This window comes from Caloenas nicobarica, chromosome 3 (genome assembly GCF_036013445.1).
Source record: "Caloenas nicobarica isolate bCalNic1 chromosome 3, bCalNic1.hap1, whole genome shotgun sequence".
Classification (NCBI taxonomy): Eukaryota; Metazoa; Chordata; class Aves; order Columbiformes; family Columbidae; genus Caloenas; species Caloenas nicobarica.
Window position 1 is genome coordinate 81,799,067 of NC_088247.1, and position 13,136 is coordinate 81,812,202.

At 35.3% G+C, this 13,136-nt stretch overlaps 1 protein-coding gene across 1 annotated transcript in view; it reads left to right on the forward strand.

The window, feature by feature from the left end:
• Nucleotides 1–13,136, forward strand: part of FMN2 (formin 2) — a 155,906-nt gene that overhangs the window by 60,170 nt on the left and 82,600 nt on the right. The window contains 1 exon segment of the mRNA XM_065632449.1: nucleotides 8,398–8,485. Coding sequence (XP_065488521.1) covers nucleotides 8,398–8,485 — 88 coding nt within the window.

The following is a 13,136-nucleotide window of genomic DNA, read 5'->3' on the forward strand; positions in this document are numbered from 1 at the left end:
CCAGATGTTCCTTTCAGCAAATAGTGGATCTCATCAAACCTCTGGTGTTCGACCCAAGCAAAGGGTGAAAACTCACTCGTGGAGTATCTTGTTCAGCTGTGCCAGTAGTTACAATACTGGTTTTGGTTACATGGCTGTATAGTGTCTTTCATAGAACCCTTTCCATAGCTTGTGTGGACTGTGTGGAATGAGCACAGTTCATAATGATTACTTAGGAAATGAAACTGTTACCTGAGTAAAAAATGCTTTTATCAGTCATTGCAGCACTTAAAACAACATGTAGTTAGTGAAGCAGGAAGAAAATGGATGGTCTCATGATTAAGGCCACATACTGAAGAATGAAAGTAAATGCAATATTAAAAATTTACTTACGTGATGAACATTGGCCAGTGTGGGTTTAGTGGTAAAATGGTACAGAATCAGAAAACCTTTATATCACCATCAGCATAGCAAGTATACAGAAAGGACTGAGCTGACTTCTATGGATTGCATTTCTAACTTTAGAAGCCTTACTGATAATTCTCTAACTGTATTTTTGGAAAATGATATACATGTAACTGCAATGAACTTTTCAAGAGCAGACCATGTGTTTATAATCTATCATGTAAACGAAATAAAAATGTTAAAGATATTCTCATCTGGAAAGTCCACTATTAATCTATTGACATTAAGAATTTAATCTCCCCCTTCCATCCCAGAAAATAAATAATAGGTTACTAAAGTTTCATTCTGTTTCAAAAGCCTTAGATGCAAACAAGATGTATCAATAAAAATGTTTAGTTAATGATTTCAGCATTTTTGAATTTTTAAGTTGAAGATAAAGAAGCTACGGTAATAGAATATGCCTAAAAATAAAATGCCACATAAAATAAGTATAAATTGGTAAATAAGGTAAATGCCATATTGAGTTAACAGATAAAAGTTTATTCATGTTTATTCATTAACAACAAATGACATAAGGGGGAAAAAATTTCTGAAGAGGAAGGTTTAGACCCTCTGCAAACAGCGGAGGCACTGTCTTAAGGAACTTCCTGTGTCCACACTTGTTGATCTATTATGTGTGTCAATGGCACAACCATTTGCTGCGATTTTATGTACTCTCTGGAGATACAGTTGGGGTTCTGCTGCCCCCACAAACAGGAATTTTACAGGACTTGACTGATTCATTGTTTTTATTTATACAAGCAAATAATTAATTATGTCATGAAGTTAATTAAGAAATTAAATAATATCTCACTTATTTGAGATGCTGTATTAATGTGTTCTTTGTTTTTACTGCTCGTTCTCTTCTTTCTGTGGCTTATTGCATGTTTTGTTATTATATTATTTGTATTATAACTGTATCTACAAAATTCTTTCTTGCAAACATAGTTTTACCTAACTGCATCTATATTTCAAGTATTTCTACCTGTTCAGCCTTCCCAGGTATTAAACACATGCATTTCTCATTCTGGTTTTCTTCTCACTTTCTTCCCTTCGAATCATATATTTGCAAGTTTAAAAACAAACACATGAGCTTGGTACCTGAAAATCTTGCAAACTCATCTCGTGACCTAAGAGCTCTGTGCATTTCTCTATTTTGTTTGTGTATCCTCACTAGCACTGGCAGGCTCCGCTAATGTAACAGCCTGGTTTAGATGCTGAAGCTTATGGATTCTGTATGGGCGAGAAAGGTTACATGTGTTTCCTAACCAGAGGAGATGAGTGTCAGACAGTGCCCTCATTGTGTTTCTCTGTGCTCTGGAGAAACCTCTGCAGGGGAAGGTCTCTCAGAAATTTTGTTCAAGTAAAGAGAAAAACAGGCTTTATGTTGGAGTGAGCGAACTGCAGCTGTTCTGTGAGACTGAAAACTGCATGGCCAAAAAGCATAACCCAGATTTTGAATCCCAGCAGAAAGGTAGCTGCCACCCAGGGCTGTGTACAGTTCTTGCTGTACCTGTCACTGTCAAGTAGAGACACCTTAGTCACAGCCGTCTTTCCAGGGAGGCTGGCATCTCACATTTCCATAGCCAGTAGTTCTGCACCTCGCAAATATTTTCTTCTCCATCTCTCAGTGCAGTGGATATTGTAGCACTGGATGATATCAAGAGAAGCAGAAAGGAAGAAAATATGGATATAGCAATATGCATTTTTTCTGCCATCCCAAATCAAATCCACATTGATTTTTGCTAAGGAGGCAAGAAGCTACACTTTTTAGTGCAGTACTTTTATTACAAAATCTGATCACGAAAACTCAAATCACTAATAGATGTGCATATGGATTGAATGTGTTTCACATAGAAACGGTGGTCATGATGATTTACTAAAAAAAAAAAAAAAAAAAATCACCGCCTAACTTAAGTGCAAATTACTGTCAGATTCTAACTGACAAGTTAAACAGAATTTTACTGTCCATATTAAAATCAAGGTTTTGAGCATAAGCTATTTTTTTATTTGTAAAGAAGTATTGATTTTGCAGATTTTTCTTTATGGCTATATTTTCTTACTTAGTGCTGGCTTCAGTACAAAGAGCAAGAAAAAAAAAGTTGTTGGATTCATTTGGAGTAGGTACAGTGAATAATGTCATTCTTTTGATTGTAACCATGTGTCCCTGTTTAAAAGTGGGAACACTAAAGCTTCTATAGCGTGAGGTTTTTTTGTTTGTTTCTTGTTGTTATCTCCTACTAGATATCATAGTGTGTTTCTCACCTTTCTTTGTGAGCTTTGTTTACTTGGTGTGGTGGTGGTGTTGTGTTTTGTTTGGGGCGCTTTTTTGCATGTTTTACCCTTTCCTAAGCTGTTCCCTCCTTCCATGTCTGTCTTCCTGACTTTTTATAAAAAGACTGTTGCTCTCAAATATATTTGGGAAAAAAATGTGTGTAATTGCACGCCTAATTTGAATACGCATTGACAAGATTATTCGTATTGGTTGAGCTGGTCACCTGCTGAGTGCATTGCAGACCATGCATGAAAATTCTGGTTTTTATACCAAGGTTCTAAGGAGATTTTAGCATTTTTTAATACTTTATATTGTAGCATCTGAATGTGCATTTGCATTACTAACCCCTTCAAGTACCCTGGCTCTTTAGCTGATGGAGAAATAACTATAATAGTGGTATCTAACAATGAGCTAAACTCTAAAGAGGAGCATTAGGTATGGAAAACTAAAATCCTTGTGACCTAGTTTTAAACTAAAGCATTTAACCTTTGCTATTTGTCTCCATCCCCTGCTTCACTCCTTAAAATTAGAATGTTACTTTTATTTTTTATTAAGGGACATTTTCGCATTGTTCAGCCTCCTGTTAAGGAACACAATGTTTATCTAACTTACTACTGTATATCTGAATCTAAGAAATCTAAGTATTTTTTTCATCTAATGTTATAAGTGCTGAATATGAGCTGCGGTAGCAATCTCTTAGTAAAAGACTGCTTCTACAGTAATAGTTTTATGATATTAAGTACAAACAAGACCATTTTAGTGATAAAACAGCATAAAAGGGCATGAACTGCTTCTCATCCATATTGTTAAAAGCTTTATGTATGAAAGCACAGTAGGCTAATAGATAAAATGAATTAAAAGTAAATATTATATTTAATCTTTACCCTCAAGCATAAAGTTACAGCATCTACAAACTGGCAGACACAGCTGCTTGGCTGCACTAATTTCCATAACATGTTAACAACTTCCATCTAAAACTATTGGACAAAGACAGTTTTGAAACTTTGGGTATTTCCTTAAATATTATGAGAATCTTCAGTGGGGAAAGTAACTAGTTAGTTTGCAGAGGGGATTCCAGGTTTGATTAGAGTAGGAGACAGAAAGCTGCTCAAAATTACACTTTGATTTTCTGTGGTAAAAACTGAGTTCAGTTAAATCATTGTGCCATCAGCATGGATATGCTGCTAAACAGCCAGAACTGGGTGTTGGGTTTGGGGGTTTTGTTTTATTTTTGTAAGTATTAAGTAAAAAATTTGGTCTCCCATTGCACCAAAATGACCCCACTACTTGAATTAGTCCCTGTTTCTAGTCTCGCCGTACCATTACTAGTCAGAAGTAATTTCTGGATGTACCTTAAAAAAAAAAAACAAACCCAAAAGCCACCACAACACCTTTACTCATAAGACCATAATATTATGCTGTTATATCTGTAAGGAGACAAGGATATACGTGTGAAAGATAGGACAGGCCCAATTCTGCGATTGCCAATTTTACATTTGGAATACAATTGAATCCACAGAAAAGATGTGTCGTCACAATGCCTAGTGAGATGACGACTGCATTACTGTTCTCATCCTGTCTCTTGACATCTTGTTTGAAACTTGGAGGTTTCTGCATGCTCTCTACATCAGTTACAAGCTATAGGCCTTTGCACAGTGTTTTCCTGCATGTCATGATTTGTAACGTGCAGTAGTTTTCCTTAACCAGTGAGAGCCTTGGGATAATTTTGCTTAATTCTGGTGGTCAAGATCAGAACAAGAGAGACAGAACCGTTGCAAAATTCCATGCATTAGCTAAGTATTATTCTGTGGAAAGGGAATCTTCTTATTTTTGCTTTGGGGTTCTCATCAGACGTGTGTCTTCCATTACCTTTCACTAAATATCTCTTTGACTGTTTTTGCTTGTGTTAAACAATCAGGAACAAATTTGGCATGTAGTCTGTTTACTGCTTAACAATGAGGACCACTCAACAATTAGAAAGTTTGTCCTAGACTTCAAGCTGCAGATAATATTTCTAGCTTCCTTTTTATTTATTTATTTTTAAATTGTTTAAAGCAGAGTTCCAGAATCCAAACTAAAAAGGGGCTGTGTATTGTGTCTGAGGCTTTAGATCTTGTAGAGATTGGATTTATCAAACTTTTGTTGTTCCGCCTTTAAATGGCGTCACTTGTCTGTAGCCTGTAGGCCCAGACTATGCAGCTGACTTATTTTATTGTTTTATTTTTAAATGTGGGAATTGCTTTAGGCGTTTATGTTAATCTTCATATTTTCTGAATTAGTGTTGTATTGTTACAGCCATTCTATTGGAGGAAACTATAGTATTCATGCAACTAACTGAACTGGGAACAAAATGCATAATAGAGATTAGCGTAGAAGTTGACATAAAACCTACAGTTTAAATAAAGCCAGACAAAACTGGTAGCTGCTACATAAAAACACTTTATCTGTTGTTGTTCTGCACTCATTCACCTGACAGTCATGCTCTTCAGTGCTCTTTTGATGTCATTGTGGTTCGGGATTTTGGCAGCAAAGACAACCTATTCTTCAAGGAGACAATGTGCCTTTTTTTTTTTTTTTCTTTCTCCCTCTGATCACTGACAAAATGATGTGGCACTTGGAAAATAAATATTCTCCTGTCCATCAGCTCACTTTCAAAAAAACCAGCTTCTTTTTCCTCCTAACTTTTAGGCCATAGTCCTTATAGAGCACAGAACCTGAAGGGATTTACTAGGCTACTAAATCTGGTCCCACAGCGTTGATGGGAATCGTGTCGCCTAAGATATCACGTTCTAGTCTGCATCATAACATCATAGTTGATTTATTTGGTTCTTTTTTCTCTAGTGTTGGTTGCATTCCTGCATTTGTAGATCTGATCTCAGTATCCTTCTGAGCTTTAGATTGCTGATGGGTAGTAGAAACAGTGATTTCACAATTTGAAGCAGATATAGTGGTATGTGGATGCTGGCACTGTTAGAAGCAGAAGAGCCCCAAGAACAGACCACAGCTCATGCTTCCTCTTTGGGCCTCCAGGAGAGAACAGTGTAGTTCTGCTTCCTTTGGAAAGGCCAAGTTGTGGACCCTTCCTTGATCCCAGGTGTGTTCACATCTGCGTGCAGTTGTAACATTGTTTTGGGGAAGACCACTGAACAAAGCTATTTTACTCTGTTTTCTTCTTCTGTTTTGTTTTATTCCTGGCCAACATGGTAGCCTGTATCAGTTCCATTTCTACTTCATTTTTGCAGAATATGAGTGACAAGAAATGTACATGCTTGCTTCAGATGACCTCTTTCCACTTTGTGTAGCTATTATTCTTTCCTTCTAGGACTTTTGGAATGGATTTGCATTCATTTTTCATTCACTTTTTTTATCAGCTTTGGGATAGATTTCCTGTTCAAAGTAACAACAGCAAAGGACTCCCTCTATATGCTGATGACAGCAGCAAGCTTAAGTTATTTTATTAGTGTAAGATGGTTCAGACTTGAGCAAAAGTAATAATGGTGGGGGCCGGAATCAATAGTTTCCCCAACGTCTTCCGTATCGAATTCAGTCTTGTCAGTGTTGTTGGAGTGGACAGCATTAAGGAGAAAATTTTTGAACTTTTGTGATGTAGTAATACCACACTGTTTGTTTGTGTTGCCATGCCTTTTCTGGAAATATGGTTTGGTAGCAGCACCAGTTAAAGAGTTTCTGTTGGTTTTGAAATTTCGTACCCACCTCTTTTTCTGACAAAATGCAAGATACTTGTTTGGTTGTTATTAAAGGTGTACGTTGTAACGTAGCTAGAAAGACTTGATCCATACCTTGCTACCCAAGATCTATTTTATTCCATAAACCTTTTATAGCTGCAAAGAAGTAAATAGATAATAACTTTTTTTAGAACAAGAAAATTATTACTTGTCCCAGCTCTATCTCAGTTGCAGGCTGAATTTAGATTTATGTTCCATTTTTAAAAAATTTTGAGTGATTATAGCCTATTAAAAAGAGAGTACAGGATATTGTAACTATGTTTTGAGTTTTATTTGTTTTCTCTTTGAATTCATAAAATCTGACTATCATATCCTATTTCAGTCCATTTGACTTTAGTTTTAAATTCCTAATAATATATTAGATGAATTAGACAATTACATAGGAACTACTTGCTGATTTCTGACAGATGACATCAGTAGCTATGCCCTGAATTTAGGTTGGTTTCTAATGTTAAAATTTCCAGTTCGTGAGCAGAATGCTTTGTTTTTCACTTCACTGTAACTAGTTAGGAATCTATGAGGAAAGGAGGATGAAATACCTTCATAATCAATGGTTATGAAGGTTTAAGGGGGAAAAAATGAATTAATAAAACAATTGGCCAGCTAACCATATCCTCAGAAAACCTGTAGTGCAAGCACCATGAGTTTCTCATTTCCTCTCCTAAGCAGTCCCAGTGCCAGAGTTCTGCTTCAGGCTTTTACTTCTTCAGCTACTGCTCAAACATCAACATACAAACCTCTGTCTGAAAACTTAAGTGAATCAAAGTTGGCCACAGGGCAAACATCTTGTGGGTGCTTTTATGGGATTTTTAAGACGTGAATTAGATCATGACACCTTTTACTCTGGCTAAATTAATTCTATGTTTTCTAATCTCATTTTAACTAATTAATTTCTAAATAATTTTGCCAGAGGGAGCGTAGATGATACAGCACCTTGGTGCTAGGATAGGAACTGTGTAACTTGAAAAAATATGTATATGCTTCCTGACTGCAACATAAAAAGAGCTGAATTACAGTTCTAATTATCTGCCTTTTCTTCTTTCCTTCAAATGATTCACAAAGGTTTTCTTCAGTGTGTTTAGTACATATAAAACTTAGCAACCGGTGTAGATTAAATATTAACCTCTTTCATCTACGTGATGGTTTTAGCCCTGCACTGAAAAGTACATCATCTAGAATCATATTGTTTTACAAATAGGGGTCCTTTCCTGGCATTACTTGCTTCTCATACCAATAATATAAAATTTACAGTAAGTTGAATTCGAACAGCCCAGAGCCCTGTAGAAGACTGCCTGTGAATTACTTCTTGCTGTTATGCTTGCAAAGCAAATATGTATGGAAGCGTATTTTAGTGGCTAGTTTTAACTCCCTAAAGCAAGACATTTCGATGGCCTGATTTTTATTTTTTTTGTTTATTTTAAAAACAAAAAAGCTTTGAAACCTTTTATATTCCCTAAAAGTGATCAAAGAAAATCCCAATATGTACGTGGTTATTTTGCTTTTTAAATAAAATTCATATTGGCGCCTACTACGTCAAACATTCAAATAAAATACAAATTCTCACAGTTCTAGCTTACATCAAAGATGGAAATCATTGTGTGGTTTTGGAAACCAAAGCAATTCCAAGATAGACACAGTTGGAATTTTTTTTATATGACAGCCTGTTTCATACACTTTGTAACAGTGTGAAGTTGAAAGACTGCATCCTAATGAAGGAGGAAGTCTAGGGGAACTTTTACAGTGACTCTTAGGATTAAGGTTCAGCTAGGTGACATAGTTACTTACACTTGTGATGGATTTATGTAGCAGAAGCAAATTTAATAAAAAATTATTCATTTTTTAGACGTGTATATAGACTACAAGATACTGTTTCTTGAATTTGTTGTTACTAATGTGAAATATCTTCTACATTTTGCCACAGGTTAATATTAATAGTTGGGTTTCTTTTGGCAGGTTGTCAAGTTGTTAAGTAACAAAAGATCTCAAGCTGTTGGAATACTAATGTCTAGCCTTCATTTAGACATGAGGGACATTCAGCATGGTAAGTGAATTAAGTATTGTTGATTCTAGCTTAGATCACATAACTAATAATGTGGAAATGCTAATTATTTCTATACTCTGATATTTAAAACAAATTAATAACACAATTTTTAACACTATTTTTTCCTGAAGATACATTATTCTATCATTTATTTCCCTTTTCCTAGTAACATATTACCTTGTCCATATGGAAAATAGAAGTGTTTTGTTTGTTTGTTTTTCAGAATTGCCTTCTATGTTTTTTGGCATCAGTTATCTAAGTGGTATAAAGTATAGACACTTTGATTTTAGTCTTTCTGAGGAAGAAAGTCTGATGTGTTGCTTGCTTTACTTCAGATAGCCCCAGGGCATATCAAAAAAAAAAAAAAAAAAAATTATAACGTTTAATTGATTTGCTAAATAAAATAGTTCCTGTATTTGGGTTAGCACAAACTGTGGAGTTCTTTCATCTTCAACAGTGTTTTTTATAAAGGGAGATCTTTTGGGAAGTGTAGTAATTTTCACATTTATTCTAAGAGACAGTAGTGCAAAAAGGTGAAAAGTGGAATTGCATTTATGTTTGGAGCATCCCTTATGTTTCCCAAAGGCTTTCCATAGATGTGAAGCAGACTGAATTATCCTGTGAAGTACCAGCCTACCTATTAAATAAATGTGGTTTCAAGTATAACACAGACTTCATAAATCACAAAAACATCTTGTGAATTTTCTAGGCTACGTATTTACAGCCACGCATTCAGTTTGCTCCGATTTGCCTATTTTGTGAAATTATTCATAAATAGAACAAATTTCAGAGTACTCTGTCAGCTAGTGAGTAACTCTTAATCACAGTTTTAGGTTTTTATTAAACTGTTTTGATGGTTACTAGACTTCCTCAAGCTGAAGCGCTTAAGATGGTAGTCATAGAGCAAGGCGCCAGTACTGGCGCCAAGAAGTACTTGGTATTTCCAAAGCTGGAAGATGTAGTTCAGTTAAGTCATAGAGCAAAATCTGAAAACAATGATATGGTCCTTTCCTTCAGTCAAATATTCAACTTGGTTTCAGTTAATAATGAGAACCTTATGAACAAAGGAGTCCGCCTAACATCTGTGTCTGTGGTAAAGCCAACACAAGTTCATTGAAAATTTGCTTGCTTAACATGCAACACTAACAATAACATGGCATGAATGTCAGCAGTTGAAGGGGTCAAACAATATTATGCTTAACCTTTATCCTATTACAAAATTAAGCACACATGATCATCTAAGAGCTGTGTGCAGATTTTGTATATTCCTCTTTCAATAGCTGTTTTCTAAAACCAAAAGTCTTTGCAAAGGGGAATTTAGTAGTGTTCTTATTCCCTTGCTGTGCAGAAGTGATTGAACAAACATGAGAGAACTTTTGTCTGTGGGGGGAATTTGTGGAAATAGTTGGAAGATCCTGGTGTGATTTTTTTTTTTTCTGTTTTTTTTTGTTGTTGTTGTTGGGTTTTTTGTTTGTTTTTGTTTGGTTTTTGTGTTGTTGTTAAGGATATAAAATAGGCGTAGAAGAAAAGTGATGAGGGGCAGGAAATAAATCTGCATGAAGGCAAGGCAAATATGAGGAAAATAGAGGAGACATCTCACCAAGAAGTATTTATGGTATCAGTCACTCCATGCAGAGTTCTCTCAGTGATCTAGCTATAGAGCCCGTGGAGAAATTATAAAATCACAAGCCTAAGTATTTAGCTTCACCTTTATGTATGCACTATTTTTATTTGCTTATTAAAAAGTAAGGGGGTTATGTATATTTGAATTTTATAGCTTCCTGGTTTATCTGTTGCAATTTGAATATACTAACAAGAAGGTACTATCAAAAACGAAAATATAAAATGTCTCTGCATTAGCAAAATAGGCAGTTGATATATTTGCATCTTTATACATTAATATTTAAGATGTATGACAATAACTACAGCAAAAAATGTCATCGAAGTTCTTTGTCCCCTGGCCCACAGTTTTAGTGAGGTTGTGGAGGTTTTTGCAATATTTAATGTACAGTGACATGTACATTTAACCGTATCTCAGTATAACACAAGCAATGTTTTTTCATAAATTTGAAAGGCAATCAAATGAAACGGGTTTTTTTCCCCCTCACTCTGACAATTTGTTGTAGTAGGCAACTTTCCCTGTAGGCTTTCTTGTAAATATTCCCTATATTACATACAAAGCATATCTGTGGGATGCAAGTTGAAGAAGAATTGTGAGTTTATTTTATTTTTTTTACTGTCCATAGAAAAGCACCAAGAAAGAAAGAGAAACTTTCAGTGCAGTGTAGTATTCAGTCCATTTCTTGGTTTGCATGCTATTGTGTTTTCTTTTTCTAGCATTTTAGGCAAATTTCAGAGTGCTACAGGAACAGAAGGGAAAACAATTGTGCTGCGTATTAACTCACCTAACAGACTGAGGATTTCAAGCTTTAGTATTGTGTTTATCTGAAGAGCTTAAAATAACTTGAAACATGTTGTATTTAATGTCTTGTAAATTTTTGGTTGGTTGGTTCCGGATGGTTTTGGTGTATTTGCATTTGCTTTATAAGATACAAACCAATGGTGAAATACTGTCTGCAAGAAACAATTGTTGATGAAAGATTGTTTTGGAAACTTGAAAATTTGAACAATTTATGATATTTTGGTAACTGATCTTAAACACTTAACTACTTTGCATGCATGCATGGTTGGATGGCATTTAATGGAAGATCTCAGAATATTGTAATATATGCTAAATAGCTTTCTTTCATGATGATGATATCCTTTTTGAGTGTCTGCTTGTAGAATTGCATTTGTCTGCTCCTGACTTTGAAATAGGTTGGGTAAGACAAACTCCCAAACCCTGACTGCTTTTGAAATATTTTTACAGTGTGGAAGGACTAGTTGTAGTAATCAGACCACATTTGTACTGAACTCTACTATGTCTTTCTAGTAGTGCTTTAAAGTAGGGAAGGTTGATTTTTGTTGTTGTTATGGGGTTTTTTTACTAGATTCTAATTGCTAACAGAACCCCCAGCTATTTTACACAGTCTAGGCTAGAACTGTAAGAAAAGTTGGTCTCTTTGGTCACAGTGTGATTTCTTCATGTTATGAATACAAAAAAGTGAGTCCTCTTCTCATGGTTTCTCTGGTTTCACACAAGGTTTTACCAATGCTTATTTTTTATAATCGTCTATCAACTATGCTAAACACTTTATCCAGGCATATTGCTTGCTTTTTTAAAATTTTTGCTATACCGCAAATATCCTTTATCCAGTATTATGTTCCCACTGGAAATATATCTGTATTTGGTTGCATGATACAGCTAAAGCTTGAGAAATGCCAAACAAGCACTTCTTACATATTTTCCTTTATAGTTCAGATTTTCTTACCAGAGAAAAAGGCAATGGTTTTAACATTAGTCTTTTGGGTTTTTTTCTTGACGTTTCAGAGATGCAACCTGTGCTTAGAGATCTGAATCCAGTTAACTGCATATAGTAATCCATGATGAACACCCTACACGTTAACATCTGATTGCATGTTAAGCCTGTGCCTGCATTTAGGGACCGTATCTCTCAAAGAAGATTATCTCCTGTTAATAAAGTTGTCTGTCATCACATGAAATGTAACAGCTGTTTGAAACTGCAACTATGTTGCAGATAAACGGGTGTCAGTGCCCCCTCAATCCCCCTTGCTTAAAAGGATACAATGTATCCTCTTCTGTGTTTAATCTTTTTATGGCTGTTAATAAGTACAGTTAAGAATAGCAAAAAATTCTCTCTGTGTGGAAAGATAGAAGGAAAAAATTAAACTGTAGATGTCAGCCAGAAAGCAAATTTTATATTTCACATAGATAAATATTTCACTTACTACGCAGTCAGATTTATATGCAGTATTTATTTTCAAAATGGAAATTAATCTTTTATTCAGCAAAATCATCTTAGTCTGGAGTTACCTTCTAAATGTTGAAAGTAGAAGTCTGGCAAAAATGACGTACGTAATTCTCTGTCTTTTGAAAGTGTCTGTAATTGTTTTCAATTCAGTAAGTTTCTGTTAACAGGGCTTATCATTTCAGGCACTGTGTTACCTCTGGCATGGCTGCAATACTGTAACTAGGTTTCTATAAGGTTTTGCATAGCACCATGTGGTTGCCCTGGCTCTGTTGGAAGTAGCTGGAAGATCTCTGCCTCTGAATTTTAGACCACCTTTCTCATATCCTCACTTAAAAGTAATTTCTCCCCTACTCCACCTCTGAGACATGAGTAAGCTACAGAATTTGATGGAGCTACCAGTCCTACTCTAATAATTGGAGAGAGATTAAAAAAAAAAAAAAAGGCCAATGCTGTTTTTATTACAGCCCTCAGCTTAGTCTTCGTAAGGGATAATGAGAAAGGAGGTTGTATAAAAGAATGTAATAGGAAAAGTAGTTATGGAAGGGGCAAACAGATTCACCTAACAGCTGGTAAAGCCCAACCTTTTAATCTGTATTTGAGATTATTTTACTGGAGGTTGTATTTGTGGTAGAGCTTGCTCTGCTAACAGAAGTACAACTTTGAACAACAAATATCTTCTGCCCTGAATTCAAGACAGATGTGAAGGAAGTGAATGTACTTTAAATGTTAGTGGGCAAAACAAATGTTTATTCTTTAGTATTTGGTTATTTATGACAAAG